Source organism: Hyla sarda, unplaced genomic scaffold (assembly GCF_029499605.1).
Source record: "Hyla sarda isolate aHylSar1 unplaced genomic scaffold, aHylSar1.hap1 scaffold_1483, whole genome shotgun sequence".
In the NCBI taxonomy this organism is placed as follows: domain Eukaryota; kingdom Metazoa; phylum Chordata; class Amphibia; order Anura; family Hylidae; genus Hyla; species Hyla sarda.
In genome coordinates this window covers 13,290-40,193 of record NW_026608116.1, presented here as the reverse complement: position 1 = coordinate 40,193, position 26,904 = coordinate 13,290, and the positions used below count along the sequence as shown (strand labels likewise).

General features: G+C 45.5%; 1 protein-coding gene across 4 annotated transcripts; it reads left to right on the top strand.

The window, feature by feature from the left end:
* The first annotated feature begins 647 nt into the window (after nucleotides 1-647).
* Nucleotides 648-25,736, top strand: LOC130308590 (cilia- and flagella-associated protein 251-like). Of its 4 annotated transcripts, none has more exons than XR_008857540.1 (3): nucleotides 648-839; nucleotides 25,168-25,277; nucleotides 25,384-25,725. XR_008857540.1 is itself a non-coding variant. In XM_056552255.1 (3 exons), the coding sequence occupies exons 1-3, from the start codon at nucleotides 852-854 to the stop codon at nucleotides 25,459-25,461; spliced, it is 384 nt and encodes a 127-aa protein (XP_056408230.1). In that variant the 5' UTR covers nucleotides 648-851; the 3' UTR covers nucleotides 25,462-25,736. The 4 variants fall into 4 exon arrangements, 2 of the variants coding, with proteins under 2 accessions (XP_056408230.1, XP_056408231.1); XM_056552255.1 differs by having other exon boundaries at nucleotides 648-1,047; nucleotides 25,384-25,736; XR_008857541.1 differs by lacking the exon at nucleotides 648-839 and adding an exon at nucleotides 9,242-9,366 and having other exon boundaries at nucleotides 25,384-25,727.
* Nucleotides 25,737-26,904: the final 1,168 nt, after the last annotated feature.

The following is a 26,904-nucleotide window of genomic DNA, read 5'->3' as shown; positions in this document are numbered from 1 at the left end:
GCAGGAGAGGGTGCTGGACCTGATGCAGAAAGATGAGTAGGACCTGGGGAAGAGGAGAGTGCAGGACCTAGACCAAGGGAAGGTGCCGGACCAGGAGCAGGTGAGACCACAGAACCTGGGACAGGGGAGGCTGCAGGACCTGGAACAAGGGAAGATGAGGGACCAGGAACATGTGAGATCACAGGAACTGGGACAAGGGAGGCTGCAGGACCTGGGAGAGGGGGGTGGTGCACAGATTCTGTGCTAGGTTTACCGGATGAGGGGACACTAAGGGATTTGGTGGAAACCATGGGTTGCTGAGTAGATCTTTGTAAGGGAGTTGAGTTTGATCCTAGAGCAGAAGTTTGGCTGGGCCTATGAGGAGTGATGGGAGATGGAGCACTCCGATACTGTCCAGATGGACATGCCGGTCCGGCAGTGGTCGGCTTGGTGCTTGCTCCTCTAGTAGGACCATGGTGGCCGGGACTAGGACTGTGTATCTTCTGGCTGGCTCCAGGACTGTACTGATCTGTTCCAGGTGTAGATGGATATGAGCTGGATCCTGAGCCCTGGACACCTGTTAGCATGGCCGCCTCTTCTCTGGCCATGCTGGCCTCTCCATCCACCATCATACAGCTTGCTGGGGAGTACTGCCCATTGTGAGGCTCCATGCTGCTCAGTAAGACATTCCGTGCCAGGTCCCCATATTGTGATCAGAGCTCCGGCCTGTCCTCCCTCACCGCCTGCCCTCCACCCCGAGGAGCTCCGAATAAGCTCATTATCTCCATGACATCCTGCCCGGGAGCGGAGGAAGGCCGAGCGCACACTCAGGTGAGGAGACGGGAGGAGACGGATGCTAGGTAAGTAACAGAATGAGGGATCATGTAAGGAAGGAGGGAGGTGGAGGGAGCAATGACAGGGAGGAGGGGAGGAGGATAACGGAGGCAGGGAAGCTGCCAGACACACAGGAGGATGAAGAGCAAGAACACAATGCAAAAACACCACAGGACGCAGGGGAGGAGGAGGAGGAGGAGGAGGAGGAAGGCTCCTGGGGGACTAGACGGGAAGGTAACCACCGAGAGGGGACACAGAGGTTACTATGGATGCTACCGCCACATCACACGCTGGGAGCACCACGAGAGTACCGAGGTGGAGGTGCTGGAGAAGACTGCACTACGGCGCCATCCCCTGGTCACACACAGACACAAACCTACCCAGGGATAAATAATACCACATCCAGGTACATAAACCACAGTGATATACAGGGGGATACAGGGGGATACACAGGGGGATACACAGGGGGATACAGGGGGATACAGGGGGATACACAGGGGGATACACAGGGGGATACAGGGGTATACAGGGAGATACACAGGGGGATACAGGGGTATACAGGGAGATATACAGGGAGATACAGGGTGATATACAGGGAGATACACAGGGAGATATACAGGGAGATATACAGGGAGATACACAGGGAGATATACAGGGAGATATACAGGGAGATATACAGGGAGATATACAGGGAGATACACAGGGAGATACACAGGGAGATATACAGGGAGATACACAGGGAGATATACAGGGAGATATACAGGGGGATATACAGGGATATATACAGGGAGATATACAGGGAGATACACAGGGGGATACACAGGGGGATATACAGGGAGATACACAGGGAGATATACAGGGAGATATACAGGGAGATACACAGGGAGATATACAGGGAGATACACAGGGAGATATACAGGGAGATACACAGGGAGATATACAGGGGGATATACAGGGAGATATACAGGGAGATATACAGGGATATATACAGGGAGATATACAGGGAGATATACAGGGAGATATACAGGGGGATACACAGGGAGATACACAGGGAGATATACAGGGAGATACACAGGGAGATATACAGGGAGATACACAGGGAGATACACAGGGAGATATACAGGGAGATATACAGGGGGATACACAGGGAGATATACAGGGAGATACACAGGGAGATATACAGGGAGATATACAGGGAGATATACAGGGAGATATACAGGGAGATATACAGGGAGATACACAGGGAGATATACAGGGAGATATACAGGGAGATATACAGGGGAATACACAGGGAGATATACAGGGGGATACACAGGGAGATACACAGGGAGATATACAGGGAGATATACAGGGGGATACACAGGGAGATACACAGGGAGATATACAGGGGGATACACAGGGAGATACACAGGGAGATATACAGGGGGATACACAGGGAGATATACAGGGAGATACACAGGGAGATATACAGGGAAATATACAGGGGGATACACAGGGAGATATACAGGGAGATATACAGGGAGATACACAGGGAGATATACAGGGAGATACACAGGGAGATATACAGGGAGATATACAGGGAGATATACAGGGAGATATACAGGGAGATATACAGGGAGATATACAGGGAGATATACAGGGAGATACACAGGGAGATATACAGGGAGATATACAGGGAGATATACAGGGAGATATACAGGGAGATACACAGGGAGATATACAGGGAGATATACAGGGAGATATACAGGGAGATATACAGGGAGATATACAGGGGGATATACAGGGAGATACACAGGGAGATATACAGGGAGATATACAGGGAGATATACAGGGAGATATACAGGGAGATACACAGGGAGATATACAGGGAGATATACAGGGAGATATACAGGGATATACAGGGAGATATACAGGTAGATATACAGGGATATACAGGGGGATATACAGGGAGATACACAGGGAGATATACAGGGAGATATACAGGGATATATACAGGGAGATATACAGGGGGATACACAGGGAGATACACAGGGAGATATACAGGGAGATACACAGGGAGATATACAGGGGGATACACAGGGAGATACACAGGGAGATATACAGGGGGATACACAGGAGATATACAGGGAGATACACAGGGAGATACACAGGGAGATATACAGGGAGATACACAGGGAGATATACAGGGGGATACACAGGGAGATATACAGGGAGATACACAGGGAGATATACAGGGAGATATACAGGGAGATATACAGGGAGATATACAGGGAGATACACAGGGAGATATACAGGGAGATATATACAGGGGGATACACAGGGAGATATACAGGGAGATATACAGGGAGATACAGGGAGATATACAGGGAGATATACAGGGAGATACACAGGGAGATATACAGGGAGATATACAGGGAGATATACAGGGAGATACACAGGGAGATATACAGGGAGATATACAGGGAGATACACAGGGAGATATACAGGGAGATATACAGGGAGATATACAGGGAGATACACAGGGAGATATACAGGGGGATACACAGGGAGATACACAGGGAGATATACAGGGGGATACACAGGGAGATATACAGGGAGATACACAGGGAGATATACAGGGAGATACACAGGGAGATATACAGGGAGATACACAGGTAGATATACAGGGATATACAGGGAGATATACAGGTAGATATACAGGGATATACAGGGGGATATACAGGGAGATACACAGGGAGATATACAGGGAGATATACAGGGATATATACAGGGAGATACACAGGGAGATACACAGGGAGATATACAGGGAGATACACAGGGAGATACAGGGAGATATACAGGGAGATACAGGGAGATACACAGGGAGATACACAGGGAGATATACAGGGAGATATACAGGGATATACAGGGGGATATACAGGGAGATATACAGGGAGATATACAGGGAGATACACAGGGAGATATACAGGGAGATATACAGGGAGATATACAGGGAGATATACAGGGAGATACACAGGGGGATACACAGGGAGATATACAGGGAGATATACAGGGAGATATACAGGGGGATATACAGGGAGATATACAAGGAGATATACAGGGAGATATACAGGGAGATATACAGGGGGATACACAAGGAGATATACAGGGAGATATACAGGGAGATATACAGGGAGATATACAGGGAGATACACAGGGAGATACACAGGGAGATATACAGGGAGATATACAGGGAGATACACAGGGGGATACACAGGGGGATATACAGGGAGATATACAGGGAGATATACAGGGAGATACACAGGGAGATATACAGGGAGATATACAGGGAGATACAGGGATATATACAGGGAGATACACAGGGAGATACACAGGGAGATACACAGGGAGATACACAGGGAGATATACAGGGAGATATACAGGGAGATATACAGGGAGATACACAGGGGGATACAGGGATATACAGGGATATAAAGGGAGAGACAGGGGTATCAGGTGACCCCGGATATAACACTCAGGTATTGGGGTGTCAGGTGACCCTGGATATAACACTGAGGTATTGGGGTGTCAGGTGACCCTGGATATAACACTGAGGTATTGGGGTGTCAGGTGACCCTGGATATAACACTGAGGTATTGGGGTGTCAGGTGACCCTGGATATAACACTGAGGTATTGGGGTGTCAAGTGACCCCGGATATAACACTGAGGTATTGGGGTGTCAGGTGACCCTGGATATAACACTGAGGTATTGGGGGTGTCAAGTGACCCCGGATATAACACTGAGGTATTGGGGTGTCAGGTGACCCCGGATATAACACGGAGATATTGGGGTGTCAGGTGACCCCCGATATAACACTGAGGTATTGGGGTGTCAGGTGACCCCCGATATAACACTGAGGTATTGGGGTGGCAGGTGACCCCGGATATAATACTGATGTATTGGGGTGTCAGGTGACCCCCGATATAATACTGATGTATTGGGGTGGCAGGTGACCCCGGATATAACACTGAGGTATTGGGGTGTCAGGTGACCCCGGATATAACACTGAGGTATTGGGGTGTCAGGTGACCCCGGATATAACACTCCGGTATTGGGGTGTCAGATGACCCCGGATATAACACTGAGGTATTGGGGTGTCAGGTGACCCCGGATATAACTCTGAGGTATTGGGGTGTCAGGTGACCCCGGATATAAAACTGATGTATTGGGGTGTCAGGTGACCCCCGATATAATACTGATGTATTGGGTTGTCATGTGACCCCAGATATAACACTGAGGTATTGGGGTGTCAGGTGACCCCGGATATAACACTGAGGTATTGGGGTGTCAGGTGACCCCGGATATAACACGGAGGTATTGGGGTGTCAGGTGACCCCGGATATAACACTGAGGTATTGGGGTGTCAGGTGACCCCGGATATAACACTGTTGTCAGGTGACCCCGGATATAACACTGAGGTATTGGGGTGTTAGGTGACCCCGGATAGAACACTGAGGTATTGGGGTGTCAGGTGACCCCGGATATAACACTGAGGTATTGGGGTGTCAGGTGACCCCGGATATAACACTGAGGTATTGGGGTGTCAGGTGACCCCGAATATAACACTGAGGTATTGGGGTGTCAGGTGACCCCGAATATAACACTGAGGTATTGGGGTGTCAGGTGACCCCGGATATAACACTGAGGTATTGGGGTGTCAGGTGACCCCGGATAGATCTCTGAGGTATTGGGGTGTCAGGTGACCACGGATATAACACTGAGGTATTGGGGTGTCAGGTGACCCCGGATATAACACTGATGTATTGGGGTGTCAGGTGACCCCGGATATAACACTGATGTATTGGGGTGTCAGGTGACCCTGGATATAAAACTGAGGTATTGGGGTGTCAGTTGACGCCGGATATAACACTGAGGTATTGGGGTGTCAGGTGACCCCGGATATAACACTGAGGTATTGGGGTGTCAGTTGACGCCGGATATAACACTGAGGTATTGGGGTGTCAGGTGACCCCGGATATAACACTGAGGTATTGGGGTGTCAGGTGACCCCGGATATAACACTGAGGTATTGGGGTGTCAGGTGACCCCGGATATAACACTGAGGTATTGGGGTGTCAGGTGACCCCGGATATAACACTGAGGTATTGGGGTGTCAGGTGACCCCGGATATAACACTGAGGTATTGGGGTGTCAGGTGACCCCGGATATAACACTCAGGTATTGGGGTGTCAGATGACCCCGGATATAACACTCAGGTATTGGGGTGTCAGGTGACCTCGGATATAACACTCAGGTATTGGGGTGTCAGGTGACCCCGGATATAACACTCAGGTATTGGGGTGTCAGGTGACCTCGGATATAACACTCAGGTATTGGGGTGTCAGGTGACCCCGGATATAACACTCAGGTATTGGGGTGTCAGGTGACCTCGGATATAACACTCAGGTATTGGGGTGTCAGGTGACCCCGGATATAACACTGAGGTATTGGGGTGTCAGGTGACCCCGGATATAACACTCAGGTATTGGGGTGTCAGGTGACCTCGGATATAACACTCAGGTATTGGGGTGTCAGGTGACCCCGGATATAACACTCAGGTATTGGGGTGTCAGATGACCCCGGATATAACACTCAGGTATTGGGGTGTCAGGTGACCTCGGATATAACACTCAGGTATTGGGGTGTCAGGTGACCCCGGATATAACACTGAGGTATTGGGGTGTCAGGTGACCCCGGATATAACACTCAGGTATTGGGGTGTATAATGTTTCTACTATTACCTTAGTTGCCCACAGTTAATATGGCCGCCGAGATATTCTGGTCTGTGGTAACCTGCTCACTGATTGCTTGTTACTCCTTAGCCACGCCTCCAGATCACTGATTTGATTGGCTATCATTATGTAGCCGCGCCTCTTCACTCCTTCCTGCCTTTCCTGTTGTAGCCACGCCTTCCAATCACTGATTGGTTGTCACTCTGGAGCCGTTCCCGCTCGATGATTGGTGTTTTAAAGGCGCGAAATGAGTGAAAATATGAGCGGGATGAATCCTGAGAGAGAAGCGCGAGGTGAAAGGTCACAGTGTATATATGTATGGGGGAGGAGGAGGGGGTCACAGTGTACATATGTATGGGGGAGGAGGGGGTCACAGTGTGTATATGTATGGGGGAGGAGGGGGTCACAGTGTATATATGTATGGGGGAGGGGGTCACAGTGTATATATGTATGGGGGAGGGGGTCACAGTGTGTATATGTATGGGGGAGGAGGGGGTCACAGTGTATATATGTATGGGGGAGGAGGGGGTCACAGTGTGTATATGTATGGGGGAGGAGGGGGTCACAGTGTATATATGTATGGGGGAGGAGGGGGTCACAGTGTGTATATGTATGGGGGAGGAGGGGGTCACAGTGTGTATATGTATGGGGGAGGAGGGGGTCACAGTGTATATATGTATGGGGGAGGGGGTCACAGTGTATATATGTATGGGGGAGGAGGGGGTCACAGTGTACATATGTATGGGGGAGGAGGGGGTCACAGTGTGTATATGTATGGGGGAGGAGGGGGTCACAGTGTGTATATGTATGGGGGAGGAGGGGGTCACAGTGTGTATATGTATGGGGGAGGAGGGGGGTCACAGTGTGTATATGTGTATGGGGGAGGGGGTCACAGTGTATATGTGTATGGGGGAGGAGGGGGTCACAGTGTATATATATGTATGGGGGAGGGGGTCACAGTGTATATGTGTATGGGGGAGGAGGTCACAGTGTGTATATGTATGGGGAGGAGGGGGTCACAGTGTGTATATGTATGGGGGAGGAGGGGGTCACAGTGTGTATGTGTATGGGGGAGGAGGTCACAGTGTGTATATGTATGGGGGAGGAGGGGGGTCACAGTGTGTATATGTGTGGGGGAGGAGGGGGTCACAGTGTGTATGTGTATGGGGGGAGGAGGGGGTCACAGTGTGTATGTGTATGGGGGAGGAGGGGGTCACAGTGTGTATGTGTATGGGGGAGGAGGGGGTCACAGTGTGTATGGGGGAGGAGGGGGTCACAGTGTATATATGTGTGGGGGACCCCGGATATAACACTGAGGTATTGGGGTGTCAGTTGACGCCGGATATAACACTGAGGTATTGGGGTGTCAGGTGACCCCGGATATAACACTGAGGTATTGGGGTGTCAGGTGACCCCGGATATAACACTGAGGTATTGGGGTGTCAGGTGACCCCGGATATAACACTGAGGTATTGGGGTGTCAGGTGACCCCGGATATAACACTGAGGTATTGGGGTGTCAGGTGACCCCGGATATAACACTGAGGTATTGGGGTGTCAGGTGACCTCGGATATAACACTGAGGTATTGGGGTGTCAGATGACCCCGGATATAACACTCAGGTATTGGGGTGTCAGGTGACCTCGGATATAACACTCAGGTATTGGGGTGTCAGGTGACCCCGGATATAACACTCAGGTATTGGGGTGTCAGGTGACCTCGGATATAACACTGAGGTATTGGGGTGTCAGGTGACCCCGGATATAACACTGAGGTATTGGGGTGTCAGGTGACCCCGGATATAACACTCAGGTATTGGGGTGTCAGGTGACCTCGGATATAACACTCAGGTATTGGGGTGTCAGGTGACCCCGGATATAACACTCAGGTATTGGGGTGTCAGATAACCCCGGATATAACACTGAGGTATTGGGGTGTCAGGTGACCCCGGATATAACACTCAGGTATTGGGGTGTCAGGTGACCTCGGATATAACACTCAGGTATTGGGGTGTCAGGTGACCCCGGATATAACACTCAGGTATTGGGGTGTCAGGTGACCCCGGATATAACACTCAGGTATTGGGGTGTCAGATGACCCCGGATATAACTCTCAGGTATTGGGGGTGTCAGGTGACCCCGGATATAACACTCAGGTATTGGGGTGTCAGGTGACCCCGGATATAACACTCAGGTATTGGGGTGTCAGGTGACCCCGGATATAACACTCAGGTATTGGGGTGTCAGGTGACCCCGGATGTAACACTCAGGTATTGGGGTGTCAGGTGACCTCGGATATAACACTCAGGTATTGGGGTGTCAGATGACCCCGGATATAACACTCAGGTATTGGGGTGTCAGGTGACCTCGGATATAACACTCAGGTATTGGGGTGTCAGGTGACCCCGGATATAACACTGAGGTATTGGGGTGTCAGGTGACCCCGGATATAACACTCAGGTATTGGGGTGTATAATGTTTCTACTATTACCTTAGTTGCCCACAGTTAATATGGCCGCCGAGATATTCTGGTCTGTGGTAACCTGCTCACTGATTGCTTGTTACTCCTTAGCCACGCCTCCAGATCACTGATTTGATTGGCTATCATTATGTAGCCGCGCCTCTTCACTCCTTCCTGCCTTTCCTGTTGTAGCCACGCCTTCCAATCACTGATTGGTTGTCACTCTGGAGCCGTTCCCGCTCGATGATTGGTGTTTTAAAGGCGCGAAATGAGTGAAAATATGAGCGGGATGAATCCTGAGAGAGAAGCGCGAGGTGAAAGGTCACAGTGTATATATGTATGGGGGAGGAGGAGGGGGTCACAGTGTATATATGTATGGGGGAGGGGGTCACAGTGTGTATATGTATGGGGGAGGGGGTCACAGTGTGTATATGTATGGGGGAGGGGGTCACAGTGTGTATATGTATGGGGGAGGAGGAGGGGGTCACAGTGTGTATATGTATGGGGGAGGAGGGGGTCACAGTGTGTATATGTATGGGGGAGGAGGGGGTCACAGTGTGTATATGTATGGGGGAGGAGGGGGTCACAGTGTGTATATGTATGGGGGAGGAGGGGGTCACAGTGTGTATATGTATGGGGGAGGAGGGGGTCACAGTGTGTATATGTATGGGGGAGGAGGGGGTCACAGTGTGTATATGTATGGGGGAGGAGGGGGTCACAGTGTGTATATGTATGGGGGGAGGAGGGGGTCACAGTGTGTATATGTATGGGGGAGGAGGGGGTCACAGTGTGTATATGTATGGGGGAGGAGGGGGTCACAGTGTGTATATGTATGGGGGAGGAGGGGGTCAGTGTGTATATGTGTATGGGGGAGGGGGTCACAGTGTGTATATGTATGGGGGAGGAGGGGGTCACAGTGTGTATATGTATGGGGGAGGAGGGGGTCACAGTGTGTATATGTATGGGGGAGGAGGGGGTCACAGTGTGTATATGTATGGGGGAGGAGGGGGTCACAGTGTGTATGTGTATGGGGGAGGAGGGGGTCACAGTGTATATATGTATGGGGGAGGAGGGGGTCACAGTGTGTATATATGTATGGGGGAGGGGGTCACAGTGTATATGTGTATGGGGGAGGAGGGGGTCACAGTGTGTATGTGTATGGGGGGGAGGAGGGGTCACAGTGTGTATGTGTATGGGGGAGGAGGGGGTCACAGTGTGTATGTGTATGGGGGAGGAGGGGGTCACAGTGTGTATGTGTATGGGGGAGGAGGGGGGGTCACAGTGTGTATGTGTATGGGGGAGGAGGGGGTCACAGTGTGTATGTGTATGGGGGAGGAGGGGGTCACAGTGTGTATGTGTATGGGGGAGGAGGGGGTCACAGTGTGTATGTGTATGGGGGAGGAGGGGGTCACAGTGTGTATGTGTATGGGGGAGGAGGGGGTCACAGTGTATATATGTGTGGGGGAGGAGGGGGTCACAGTGTATATATGTGTGGGGGAGGAGGGGTCACAGTGTATATATGTGTGGGGGAGGGGGGGGGGTCACAGTGTATGTATATATATATATGTATGGGGGAGGAGGGGGGTCACAGTGTATATATGTATGGGGGAGGAGGGGGGTCACAGTGTATATATATGTGTGGGGGAGGGGGGGGGTCACAGTGTGTATATATGTGTGGGGGAGGGGGGGGTCACAGTGTATATATGTGTGGGGGAGGGGGGGGGTCACAGTGTGTATATATGTATGGGGGAGGAGGGGGTCACAGTGTATATATGTGTGGGGAGGAGGGGGTCACAGTGTATATATGTATGGGGGAGGAGGGGGTCACAGTGTGTGTATATATGTATGGGGGAGGAGGGGGTCACAGTGTATATATGTATGGGGGAGGAGGGGGTCACAGTGTGTGTATATATGTATGGGGGAGGAGGGGGTCACAGTGTATATATGTATGGGGGGAGGAGGGGGTCACAGTGTGTGTATATATATATATGTATGGGGGAGGAGGGGGTCACAGTGTGTATATGTGTGGGGGAGGAGGGGGTCACAGTGTGTATATGTGTGGGGGAGGAGGGGGTCACAGTGTGTATATGTATGGGGGAGGAGGGGGGTCACAGTGTGTATATGTGTATGGGGGAGGGGGTCACAGTGTATATGTGTATGGGGGAGGGGGTCACAGTGTGTATATGTATGGGGGGAGGAGGGGGTCACAGTGTATATATGTATGGGGGAGGAGGGGGGGGGTCACAGTGTATATATGTGTGGGGGAGGAGGGGGGGGTCACAGTGTGTATATGTGTGGGGGAGGTCACAGTGTGTATATGTGTGGGGGAGGAGGGGGTCACAGTGTGTATATGTGTGGGGGAGGAGGGGGTCACAGTATATATATGTATGGGGGAGGGGGGTCACAGTGTGTATATATGTATGGGGGAGGAGGGGGTCACAGTGTGTATATGTGTGGGGGAGGAGGGGGTCACAGTGTGTATATGTATGGGGGAGGAGGGGGTCACAGTGTATATATGTGTGGGGGAGGAGGGGGGGGTCACAGTGTGTATATGTGTGGGGGAGGAGGGGGGGTCACAGTGTGTATATGTGTGGGAGGAGGGGGTCACAGTGTGTATATGTGTGGGGGAGGAGGGGGGGGGTCACAGTGTGTATATGTGTGGGGGAGGAGGGGGTCACAGTGTATTATGTGTGGGGGAGGAGGGGGGGGGGTCACAGTGTATATATGTGTGGGGGAGGAGGGGGGGGGGTCACAGTGTATATATGTGTGGGGGAGGGGGGGGGGTCACAGTGTGTATATATATATATGGGGGAGGGGGGGGGGTCACAGTGTATATATGTATGGGGGAGGGGGGGGGTCACAGTGTATATATGTATGGGGGAGGGGGGGGTCACAGTGTATATATGTATGGGGGGGGGGGGTCACAGTGTATATATGTATGGGGGGGGGGGTCACAGTGTATATATGTATGGGGGGGGGTCACAGTGTATATATGTATGGGGGGAGGGGGGGGTCACAGTGTATATATGTATGGGGGAGGGGGGGTCACAGTGTATATATGTATGGGGGAGGGGGGGTCACAGTGTATATATGTATGGGGGAGGGGGGGTCACAGTGTATATATGGTATGGGGGAGGGGGGGTCACAGTGTATATATGGTATGGGGGAGGGGGGGGTCACAGTGTATATATGTATGGGGGAGGGGGGGGGTCACAGTGTATATATGTATGGGGGAGGTCACAGTGTATATATGTACGGGGGAGGGGGGGTCACAGTGTATATATGTACGGGGGAGGGGGGGGTCACAGTGTATATATGTACGGGGGAGGGGGGGTCACAGTGTGTATATATGTACGGGGGAGGGGGGTCACAGTGTGTATATATGTACGGGGGAGGGGGGTCACAGTGTGTATATATGTATCAGGGGGAGGGGATCACAGTGTGTATATATGTATGGGGGAGGGGGGGTCACAGTGTATATATGTATGGGGGGAGGGGGGGGGGGTCACAGTGTATATATGTACGGGGAGGGGGGGTCACAGTGTATATATGTACGGGGGAGGGGGGTCACAGTGTGTATATATGTACGGGGGAGGGGGGGTCACAGTGTGTATATATGTACGGGGGAGGGGGGTCACAGTGTGTATATATGTACGGGGGGGGAGGGGGGTCACAGTGTGTATATGTACGGGGGAGGGGGGGGTCACAGTGTATATATGTACGGGGGAGGGGGGTCACAGTGTGTATATATGTACGGGGAGGGGGGTCACAGTGTGTATATATGTACGGGGGGGAGGGGGTCACAGTGTGTATATATGTATGGGGGGGAGGGGGGGGGGGTCAATATATCTCTGTCAGCGTGTGTAAGTGATCATCCGGGAAATGCCAACCCAGAATGACGTACAAGAGTCCACGGTGGATCCAGCACCAAATAGCTGAGGACTCAGGCTGGTAGATGGAATGAGACTTTATTTGCTATCCATGTGCAACGTTTCGCCAATAAACGGCCTTTTTCAAGCAAATCAAAGAAAGTGACAATGTGCATATATATAGGAATCACAACATGCTGTGATTGGTTACATAACAGGTGTTATACATATCATTACAATCAATAGCCACATCCTATTGGCTAAACTGTGTTGTCATAGTGATTCAAATACACAAAAGATATAACAAAATATAAGAAAACAGCCATAACATATATAAACCTGGGATGTGTTCACTGGGACTTCACTTACACTGATCCATGTCACCGATTGCATCTTCATCTCATAAAAAATCCTGCGTCTGTGTGTTACAACCAGACTGCGGCTGCGCGGCTCCACATCGTGTAGTCCCGGTCAGCTGACTACTATAGGTCAGCTGATGCAGGAGTGTCATAGATGCCCAGGATCAAAACAGTATGATTCGCGCAAGCGACAACTGCCTGCGCATGCGTGGTGCTGCTAAATGAGTCACCGCACATCAGTGAATCGGCCAACGCATACCATATGTGCTCACCGATACCCGAGGCGCACCTGACAAGACGCAGCGCATAATCTATAGTGCATATGAGTCTGACCAGACTTCTATACATGTCCTCATCAAGATAAGCATTGTTATTAAACCCCGGCATCTATGTTAGTAACAATAAAAATATCACAAGAAGGCGCCATATTGGAACACGGATCAGTGTAGCACAGAATATATTCAGATTATAAGATCTACATTTATACAGAAAACATTTCTCCAAAGAGTGAATTCATCCTCCGCTGTAATCTTCATATAAAGGGATGATGAATAATTAGTGAAGTGAATATAAAAAGACATAAAAAAATATTAAAATATCATCATGGAAAAAATATCCAAACACCTCATGTTGTCACTTATAAAAATTACACGGAACAGGTGGAAGAAAAAATAAAAAGAAATGATAAAAGCAAAAAATGAAAAAATAAACTGAAAAATAAAATATAAAAAAAATAAAGAAATAAAAAAATAAAATGAGAAGAGAGAAAAAAAAGGAATAAAAGAAAAAAAGGAAAAGAGAAAAAATAAAATAAAAAGGAGAAAAAATAAAAAATATGAAATGAGTAAAAAGGGAAAAAGGAGGAAAACAAAAGAAAAACAAGAGGGCGGAAAAGGGGAAAGGAGGAGAGAAAAAAAGGAGGGGGGGGAAAAAGGGGGGAGCGAGGGAAAAAAAAGAAAAAACAGAAATGGAAAAGAGGATAGTATAAATGCCTACATAAAGGGTTTCAAGCCCAAATCCATATTCAATCCCTTTGGGTGCATCGTGTCTACCATATAAATCCATATTCAATCCCTTTGGGTGCATCGTGTCTACCATATAAATCCATATTCAATCCCTTTGGGTGCATCGTGTCTACCATATAAATCCATATTCAATCCCTTTGGGTGCATCGTGTCTACCATATAAATCCATATTCAATCCCTTTGGGTGCATCGTGTCTAACATATAAATCCATATTCAATCCCTTTGGGTGTATCGTGTCTACCATATACATCCAGTGTAGTTCTTTCTGGTGTAATAATTTCTCCCTGCCAGAAAGAACTACACTGGATGTATATGGTAGACACGATTCACCCAAAGGGATTGAATATGGATTTATGTTAGACACGATGCACCCAAAGGGATTGAATATGGATTTATATGGTAGACACGATGCACCCAAAGGGATTGAATATGGATTTATATGGTAGACACGATGAACCCAAAGGGATTGAATATGGATTTATATGGTAGACACGATGCACCCAAAGGGATTGAATATGGATTTATATGGTAGACACGATGAACCCAAAGGGATTGAATATGGATTTATATGGTAGACACGATTCACCCAAAGGGATTGAATATGGATTTATATGGTAGACACGATTCACCCAAAGGGATTGAATATGGATTTATATGGTAGACACGATGCACCCAAAGGGATTGAATATGGATTTATATGGTAGACACGATGCACCCAAAGGGATTGAATATGGATTTATATGGTAGACACGATGCACCCAAAGGGATTGAATATGGATTTGGGCTTGAAACCCTTTATGTAGGCATTTATACTATCCTCTTTTCCATTTCTGTTTTTTCTTTTTTTTTTTCCCTTGCTCCCCCTTTTCCCCCCTCTTTTTCTCTCCTCCTTTCCCCTTTTCCGCCCTCTTGTTTTTCTTTTGTTTTCCTCCTTTTTCCCTTTTTACTCATTTCATATTTTTTATTTTTTCTCCTTTTTATTTTATTTTTTCTCTTTTCCTTTTTTTCTTCCTTTTTTTTCTCTCTTCTCATTTTATTTTTTTATTTCTTTTTTTTATATTTTATTTTTCAGTTTATTTTTTCATTTTTTGCTTTTATCATTTCTTTTTACTTTTTCTTCCACCTGTTCCGTGTAATTTTTATAAGTGACAACATGAGGTGTTTGGATATTTTTTCCATGATGATATTTTAATATTTTTTTATGTCTTTTTATATTCACTTCACTAATTATTCATCATCCCTTTATATGAAGATTACAGCGGAGGATGAATTCACTCTTTGGAGAAATGTTTTCTGTATAAATGTAGATCTTATAATCTGAATATATTCTGTGCTACACTGATCCGTGTTCCAATATGGCGCCTTCTTGTGATATTTTTATTGTTACTAACATAGATGCCGGGGTTTAATAACAATGCTTATCTTGATGAGGACATGTATAGAAGTCTGTTCAGACTCATATGCACTATAGATTATGCGCTGCAACTTGTCAGGTGCGCCTCGGGTATCGGTGAGCACATATGGTATGCGTTGGCCGATTCACTGATGTGCGGTGACTCATTTAGCAGCACCACGCAGGCAGTTGGCGCTTGCGCGGATCATACTGTTTTGATCCTGGGCATCTATGACACTCCTGCATCAGCTGACCTATAGTAGTCAGCTGACCGGGACTACACGATGTGGAGCCGCGCAGCCGCAGTCTGGTTGTAACACACAGACGCAGGATTTTTTATGAGATGAAGATGCAATCGGTGACATGGATCAGTGTAAGTGAAGTCCCAGTGAACACATCCCAGGTTTATATATGTTATGGCTGTTTTCTTATATTTTGTTATATCTTTTGTGTATTTGAATCACTATGACAACACAGTTTAGCCAATAGGATGTGGCTATTGATTGTAATGATATGTATAACACCTGTTATGTAACCAATCACAGCATGTTGTGATTCCTATATATATGCACATTGTCACTTTCTTTGATTTGCTTGAAAAAGGCCGTTTATTGGCGAAACGTTGCACATGGATAGCAAATAAAGTCTTGTTCCATCTACCAGCCTGAGTCCTCAGCTATTTGGTGCTGGATCTACTTTGGAATCCACTTTGACTGTATATATGTGTACGGGAGGAGGAGGAGGGGTGACTGTATATATGTGTACGGGAGGAGGAGGAGTGGTGACTGTATATATGTGTACGGGAGGAGGAGGGGTGACTGTATATATGTGTACGGGAGGAGGGGTGACTGTATATATGTGTACGGGAGGAGGAGGGGTGACTGTATATATGTGTACGGGAGGAGGGGTGACTGTATATGTGTGTACGGGAGGAGGAGGAGGGGTGACTGTATATGTGTGTACGGGATGAGGAGGAGGGGTGACTGTATATGTGTGTACGGGAGGAGGAGGAGGGGTGACTGTATATGTGTGTACGGGAGGAGGAGGAGGAGGGGTGACTGTATATGTGTGTACGGGAGGAGGAGGGGTGACTGTATATATGTGTACGGGAGAAGGAGGGGTGACTGTATATATGTGTACGGGAGGAGGAGGGGTGACTGTATATATGTGTACGGGAGGAGGGGTGACTGTATATGTGTGTACGGGAGGAGGAGGAGGGGTGACTGTATATGTGTGTACGGGATGAGGAGGAGGGGTGACTGTATATGTGTGTACGGGAGGAGGAGGAGGGGTGACTGTATATGTGTGTACGGGAGGAGGAGGAGGAGGGGTGACTGTATATGTGTGTACGGGAGGAGGAGGGGTGACTGTATATGTGTGTACGGGAGAAGGAGGGGTGACTGTATATGTGTGTACGGGAGGAGGAGGAGGAGGAGGAGGAGGAGGGGTGACTGTATATGTGTGTACGGGAGGAGGAGGAGGGGTGACTGTATATGTGTGTACGGGAGGAGGAGGGGTGACTGTATATGTGTGTACGGGAGGAGGAGGGGTGACTGTATATGTGTGTACGGGAGGAGGAGGAGGAAGGGTGACTGTATATGTGTGTACGGGAGGAGGAGGAGGAGGGGTGACTGTATATGTGTGTACGGGAGGAGGAGGGGTGACTGTATATGTGTGTACGGGAGGAGGAGGAGGAGGGGTGACTGTATATGTGTGTACGGGAGGAGGAGGAGGAGGGGTGACTGTATATGTGTGTACGGGAGGAGGGGTGACTGTATATGTGTGTACGGGAGGAGGGGTGACTGTATATGTGTGTACGGGAGGAGGGGTGACTGTATATGTGTGTACGGGAGGAGGAGGAGGGGTGACTGTATATATGTGTACGGGAGGAGGAGGAGGAGGGGTGACTGTATATGTGTGTACGGGAGGAGGAGGAGGAGGAGGAGGAGGGGTGACTGTATATGTGTGTACGGGAGGAGGAGGAGGGGTGACTATATATATATGTGTACGGGAGGAGGAGGAGGGGTGACTGTATATGTGTGTACGGGAGGAGGAGGAGGAGGAGGGGTGACTGTATATGTGTGTACGGGAGGAGGAGGAGGGGTGACTGTATATATGTGTACGGGAGGAGGAGGAGGGGTGACTGTATATGTGTGTACGGGAGGAGGAGGAGGAGGAGGGGTGACTGTATATGTGTGTACGGGAGGAGGAGGAGGGGTGACTGTATATGTGTGTACGGGAGGAGGAGGAGGGGTGACTGTATATGTGTGTACGGGAGGAGGAGGAGGGGTGACTGTATATGTGTGTACGGGAGGAGGAGGAGGGGTGACTGTATATGTGTGTACGGGAGGAGGAGGAGGAGGGGTGACTGTATATGTGTGTACGGGAGGAGGAGGAGGAGGAGGAGGAGGAGGAGGAGGAGGGGTGACTGTATATGTGTGTACGGGAGGAGGAGGAGGAGGAGGGGTGACTGTATATGTGTGTACGGGAGGAGGAGGAGGAGGGGTGACTGTATATGTGTGTACGGGAGGAGGAGGAGGGGTGACTATATATGTGTGTACGGGAGGAGGAGGAGGAGGGGTGACTGTATATGTGTGTACGGGAGGAGGGGTGACTGTATATATGTGTACGGGAGGAGGAGGAGGGGTGACTGTATATGTGTGTACGGGAGGAGGAGGAGGAGGAGGGGTGACTGTATATATGTGTACGGGAGGAGGAGGAGGGGTGACTGTATATGTGTGTACGGGAGGAGGAGGAGGGGTGACTGTATGTGTGTACGGAAGGAGGAGGGGTGACTGTATATGTGTGTACAGGAGGAGGAGGGGTGACTGTATATGTGTGTACGGGAGGAGGAGGAGGAGGAGGAGGAGGGGTGACTGTATATGTGTGTACGGGAGGAGGAGGGGTGACTGTATATGTGTGTACGGGAGGAGGAGGAGGAGGGGTGACTGTATGTGTGTACGGGAGGAGGAGGAGGGGTGACTGTATATGTGTGTACGGGAGGAGGGGTGACTGTATATGTGTGTACGGGAGGAGGAGGGGTGACTGTATATGTGTGTACGGGAGGAGGAGGAGGGATGACTGTATATGTGTTTATGGGAGGAGGAGGAGGGGTGACTGTATATGTGTGTACGGGAGGAGGAGGGGTGACTGTATATGTGTGTACGGGAGGAGGAGGGGTGACTGTATATGTGTGTACGGGAGGAGGAGGGGTGACTGTATATGTGTGTACGGGAGGAGGAGGAGGAGGGGTGACTGTATATGTGTGTACGGGAGGAGGAGGAGGAGGGGTGACTGTATGTGTGTACGGGAGGAGGAGGAGGGGTGACTGTATATATGTGTACGGGAGGAGGAGGAGGAGGGGTGACTGTATATATGTGTACGGGAGGAGGAGGGGTGACTGGTAAAGTCCGCAGCCTCCGAGTCGTGAGTTTCGTGATGAATCTAATCCCTGTAAGTTCTCACCTGTAGGTTCCCGCTCCAAGACAACGTGATCAGGGTCCTCACAGCTATGTCTGCCGCTCTCTATATAAATCATTTATTCACTTCATGTCAAGCAGCAACACTTCAGATCACACAGGAGCCTTTATCACATACACATTAGGGGTTAATATATACCCATGTGAACAATTAACAATCACAAAATAATTCAAGTGTCATTATATCCAGTGCAGAAATCATATATGTAAAGTGTCATTATATCCAGTGCAGAAATCATATATGTAAACATAAAATGTCATTATATCCAGTGCAGAAATCATATATGTAAACATAAAATGTCATTATATCCAGTGCAGAAATCATATATGTAAACAGTGTCATTATATCCAGTACAGAAATCATATATGTAAACAAAGTGTCATTATATCCAGTGCAGAAATCATATATGTAAACAAAATGTCATTATATCCAGTGCAGAAATCATATATGTAAAGTGTCATTATATCCAGGGCAGAAATCATATATGTAAACAAAGTGTCATTATATCCAGTGCAGAAATCATATATGTAAACAAAGTGTCATTATATCCAGTGCAGAAATCATATGTAAACATAAAATGTCATTATATCCAGTGCAGAAATCATATATGTAAAGTGTCATTATATCCAGTGCAGAAATCATATATGTAAAGTGTCATTATATCCAGTGCAGAAATCATATATGTAAACATAAAATGTCATTATATCCAGTGCAGAAATCATATATGTAAACATAAAATGTCATTATATCCAGTGCAGAAATCATATATGTAAACAGTGTCATTATATCCAGTACAGAAATCATATATGTAAACAGTGTCATTATATCCAGTGCAGAAATCATATATGTAAAGTGTCATTATATCCAGGGCAGAAATCATATATGTAAACAAAGTGTCATTATATCCAGTGCAGAAATCATATATGTAAAGTGTCATTATATCCAGTACAGAAATCATATATGTAAAGTGTCATTATATCCAGTGCAGAAATCATATATGTAAACATAAAATGTCATTATATCCAGTGCAGAAATCATATGTAAACATAAAATGTCATTATATCCAGTACAGAAATCATATATGTAAACAAAGTGTCATTATATCCAGTGCAGAAATCATATATGTAAACATAAAGTGTCATTATATCCAGTGCAGAAATCATATATGTAAACAGTGTCATTATATCCAGTGCAGAAATCATATATGTAAACATAAAGTGTCATTATATCCAGTGCAGAAATCATATATGTAAACAAAGTGTCATTATATCCAGTGCAGAAATCATGTATGTCATTATATCCAGTGCAGAAATCATGTATGTCATTATATCAGTGCAGAAATCATGTATGTCATTATATCCAGTGCAGAAATCATATATGTAAACATAAAATGTCATTATATCCAGTGCAGAAATCATATATGTAAACATAAAGTGTCATTATATCCAATGCAGAAATCATATATGTAAACAGTGTCATTATATCCAGTGCAGAAATCATATATGTAAACATAAAATGTCATATCCAGTGCAGAAATCATATATGTAAACATAAAGTGTCATTATATCCAATGCAGAAATCATATATTTCATTATATCCAGTGCAGAAATCATATATGTAAACATAATGACATATATGATTTCTGTACTGGATATAATGACACTTTACATATATGATTTCTGTACTGGATATAATGACATTTTATGTTTACATATGATTTCTGCACTGGATATAATGACACTTTGTTTACATATATGATTTCTGCACTGGATATAATGACACTTTGTTTACATATATGATTTCTGCACTGGATATAATGACACTTTGTTTACATATATGATTTCTGCACTGGATATAATGACACTTTGTTTACATATATGATTTCTGCACTGGATATAATGACACTTTGTTTACATATATGATTTCTGCACTGGATATAATGACACTTAGTTATATCCAGTGCAGAAATCATATATGTAAACATAAAGTGTCATTATATCCAGTGCAGAAATCATATATGTAAACAGTGTCATTATATCCAGTGCAGAAATCATATATGTAAACAAAGTGTCATTATATCCAGTGCAGAAATCATATATGTAAACAGACACTTTATGTTTACATATATGATTTCTGCACTGGATATAATGACACTTTGTTTACATATATGATTTCTAACAAAGTGTCATTATATCCAGTGCAGAAATCATATATGTAAACAAAGTGTCTGTTTACATATATGATTTCTGCACTGGATATAATGACACTTTGTTTACATATGATTTCTGCACTGGATATAATGACACTGTTTACATATATGATTTCTGCACTGGATATAATGACACTTTGTTTACATATATGATTTCTGCACTGGATATAATGACACTTTGTTTACATATATGATTTCTGCACTGGATATAATGACACTTTATGTTTACATATAATTTCTGCACTGGCTATAATGACACTTTATGTTTACATATGATTTCTGCACTGGATATAAAGTGTCATTATATCCAGTGCAGAAATCATATATTTCATTATATCCAGTGCAGAAATCGTATATGTAAACATACAATGTCATTATATCCAGTGCAGAAATCGTATATGTAAACATAAAATGTCATTATATCCAGTGCAGAAATCATATATGTCATTATGTTTACATATATGATTTCTGCACTGGATATAATGAAATATGATTTCTGCACTGGATATAATGACACTGTTTACATATACGATTTCTGCACTGGATATAATGACATACATGATTTCTGCACTGGATATAATGACATACATGATTTCTGCACTGGATATAATGACATACATGATTTCTGCACTGGATATAATGACATACATGATTTCTGCACTGGATATAATGACATACATGATTTCTGCACTGGATATAATGACATACATGATTTCTGCACTGGATATAATGACATACATGATTTCTGCACTGGATATAATGACACTTTGTTTACATATATGATTTCTGCACTGGATATAATGACACTTTGTTTACATATATGATTTCTGCACTGGATATAATGACACTTTGTTTACATATATGATTTCTGCACTGGATATAATGACACTTTGTTTACATATATGATTTCTGCACTGGATATAATGACACTTTGTTTACATATACGATTTCTGCACTGGATATAATGACATACATGATTTCTGCACTGGATATAATGACATACATGATTTCTGCACTGGATATAATGACATACATGATTTCTGCACTGGATATAATGACATACATGATTTCTGCACTGGATATAATGACACTTTGTTTACATATATGATTTCTGCACTGGATATAATGACACTTTGTTTACATATATGATTTCTGCACTGGATATAATGACACTTTGTTTACATATATGATTTCTGCACTGGATATAATTGACACTGTTTACATATACGATTTCTGCACTGGATATAATGAAATATATGATTTCTGCACTGGATATAATGAAATATATGATTTCTGCACTGGATATAATGAAATATGATTTCTGCACTGGATATAATGAAATATATGATTTCTGCACTGGATATAATGACACTTTATATCCAGTGCAGAAATCATATATGTAAACAAAGTGTCATTATATCCAGTGCAGAAATCATATTTCATTATATCCAGTGCAGAAATCATATGTAAATATAAAGTGTCATTATATCCAGTGCAGAAATCATATATTTCATTATATCCAGTGCAGAAATCGTATATGTAAACATAAAATGTCATTATATCCAGTGCAGAAATCATATATGTCATTATGTTTACATATATGATTTCTGCACTGGATATAATGAAATATGATTTCTGCACTGGATATAATGACACTGTTTACATATACGATTTCTGCACTGGATATAATGACACTTTGTTTACATATATGATTTCTGCACTGGATATAATGACACTGTTTACATATATGATTTCTGCACTGGATATAATGACACTTTGTTTACATATATGATTTCTGCACTGGATATAATGACACTTTGTTTACATATATGATTTCTGCACTGGATATAATGACATACATGATTTCTGCACTGGATATAATGACACTTTGTTTACATATATGATTTCTGCACTGGATATAATGACACTTTGTTTACATATATGATTTCTGCACTGGATATAATGACACTGTTTACATATATGATTTCTGCACTGGATATAATGACACTTTGTTTACATATATGATTTCTGCACTGGATATAATGACACTTTGTTTACATATATGATTTCTGCACTGGATATAATGACACTTTGTTTACATATACGATTTCTGCACTGGATATAATGACATACATGATTTCTGCACTGGATATAATGACATACATGATTTCTGCACTGGATATAATGACATACATGATTTCTGCACTGGATATAATGACATACATGATTTCTGCACTGGATATAATGACATACATGATTTCTGCACTGGATATAATGACATACATGATTTCTGCACTGGATATAATGACACTTTGTTTACATATATGATTTCTGCACTGGATATAATGACACTGTTTACATATATGATTTCTGCACTGGATATAATGACACTTTGTTTACATATATGATTTCTGCACTGGATATAATGACACTTTGTTTACATATATGATTTCTGCACTGGATATAATTGACACTGTTTACATATACGATTTCTGCACTGGATATAATGAAATATATGATTTCTGCACTGGATATAATGAAATATATGATTTCTGCACTGGATATAATGACACTTTATATCCAGTGCAGAAATCATATATGTAAACATAAAGTGTCATTATATCCAGTGCAGAAATCATATTTCATTATATCCAGTGCAGAAATCATATGTAAATATAAAGTGTCATTATATCCAGTGCAGAAATCATATATTTCATTATATCCAGTGCAGAAATCGTATATGTAAACAGTGTCAATTATATCCAGTGCAGAAATCGTATATGTAAACAGTGTCAATTATATCCAGTGCAGAAATCGTATATGTAAACAAAGTGTCATTATATCCAGTGCAGAAATCGTATATGTAAACATAAAGTGTCATTATATCCAGTGCAGAAATCATATATGTAAACAGTGTCATTATATCCAGTGCAGAAATCATGTATGTCATTATATCAGTGCAGAAATCATATGTAAACAAAGTGTCATTATATCCAGTGCAGAAATCATATATGTAAACATAGTGTCATTATATCCAGTGCAGAAATCATATATTTCATAATATCCAGTGCAGAAATCATATGTAAATATAAAGTGTCATTATATCCAGTGCAGAAATCATATATTTCATAATATCCAGTGCAAAAATCATATGTAAATATAAAGTGTCATTATATCCAGTGCAGAAATCATATATTTCATTATATCCAGTGCAGAAATCATATGTAAATATAAAGTGTCATTATATCCAGTGCAGAAATCATATGTAAATATAAAGTGTCATTATATCCAGTACAGAAATCATATATGTAAACATAAAGTGTCATTATATCCAGTGCAGAAATCGTATATTTCATTATATCCAGTGCAGAAATCGTATATGTAAACATAAAGTGTCAGTCTATTAAAACCTCATGACAAACTCTGATACATAATAGATTAAATGTGTAAACCTGTACAACATGTTATGTAGAAACGTTTCTATTCTAAACATACAAGGAGGAGCGCTCGCCTGCTCACAAATTCAATGGAGTACATGCAGGGCTGTCAGCTGACTATCCCTGTCACATGACTCCCATCACCTGCTCTAAGCCGATCACATGACTTTAGCCATAGAGAAAGCCGACGAGAATATAAATATGTATATGTGTGTGGGCAGAATATACAGTGTAGGAGGTGAGGGGGCGGGGTAGACATGATATGAGGACAGGAGGGGGGTGTGGTTTATACTGGAGTGAAGGTGATTGGTTGGGCTCTGTAGTCATGTGATTGTTTTCCCTCCTCCAGAACTAGCCGAGGTTGTTCAGGAGCTGAATGTGGAGCTGGAGAGACTGAGCCGTAATGTCCAGAGCATCACCCGGTACCAGGCCCAGGTCTTCCAGATCACCAAAGTGCTGGTAAGTGGCTGGACTGGGGGCCGGTACCTGCAGGGGCCCCTCCTCTCCTCCACCTTTTCTCCTCCTCCCTCCTCCACATTCACCCTCATCCACTCTCATCCTCTAGTGTTCATGGATGGAGAACATTGAAGAATTAGCCAGACACAGAAATCATTTGCACAGCCCCCCTGATGCCTCCCGGTGACCCCCTGGACATGAAGAGACAACCACCTCCTGTATACTCCTCCTCCTCAGTGACCCCCTGGACATGAAGAGACAACCACCTCCTGGACATGAAGAGACAACCACCTCCTGTATACTCCTCCTCAGTGACCTCCTGGACGGGAAGAGACAACCACCTCCTGTATACTCATCCTCCTCAGTGACCTCCTGGACGGGAAGAGACAACCACCTCCTGTATACTCATCCTCCTCAGTGACCTCCTGTACATGAAGCGACAACCACCTCCTGTATACTCATCCTCCTCAGTGACCTCCTGGACGGGAAGAGACAACCACCTCCTGTATACTCATCCTCCTCAGTGACCTCCTGTACATGAAGAGACAACCACCTCCTGTATACTCCTCCTCCTCAGTGACCCCCTGGACATGAAGAGACAACCACCTCCTGTATACTCCTCCTCCTCAGTGACCTCCTGGACGGGAAGAGACAACCACCTCCTGTATACTCCTCCTCCTCAGTGACCTCCTGGACGGGAAGAGACAACCACCTCCTGTATACTCCTCCTCCTCAGTGACCTCCTGGACGGGAAGAGACAACCACCTCCTGTATACTCATCCTCCTCAGTGACCTCCTGGACGGGAAGAGACAACCACCTCCTGTATACTCCTCCTCAGTGACCTCCTGGACGGGAAGAGACAACCACCTCCTGTATACTCATCCTCCTCAGTGACCTCCTGTATACTCATCCTCCTGGACGGGAAGAGACAACCACCTCCTGTATACTCCTCCTCAGTGACCTCCTGTACATGAAGAGACAACCACCTCCTGTATACTCCTCCTCAGTGACCTCCTGGACGGGAAGAGACAACCACCTCCTGTATACTCCTCCTCCTTCTCAGTGACCTCCTGTACATGAAGCGACAACCACCTCCTGTATACTCCTCCTCAGTGACCTCCTGGACGGGAAGAGACAACCACCTCCTGTATACTCCTCCTCAGTGACCTCCTGGACGGGAAGAGACAACCACCTCCTGTATACTCCTCCTCAGTGACCTCCTGTACGTGAAGAGACAACCACCTCCTGTATACTCCTCCTCAGTGACCTCCTGGACGGGAAGAGACAACCACCTCCTGTATACTCCTCCTCAGTGACCTCCTGGACGGGAAGAGACAACCACCTCCTGTATACTCCTCCTCCTCAGTGACCTCCTGGACGGGAAGAGACAACCACCTCCTGTATACTCCTCCTCCTCAGTGACCTCCTGGACGGGAAGAGACAACCACCTCCTGTATACTCCTCCTCCTCAGTGACCTCCTGGACGGGAAGAGACAACCACCTCCTGTATACTCCTCCTCCTCAGTGACCTCCTGGACGGGAAGAGACAACCACCTCCTGTATACTCCTCCTCCTCAGTGACCTCCTGGACGGGAAGAGACAACCACCTCCTGTATACTCCTCCTCCTC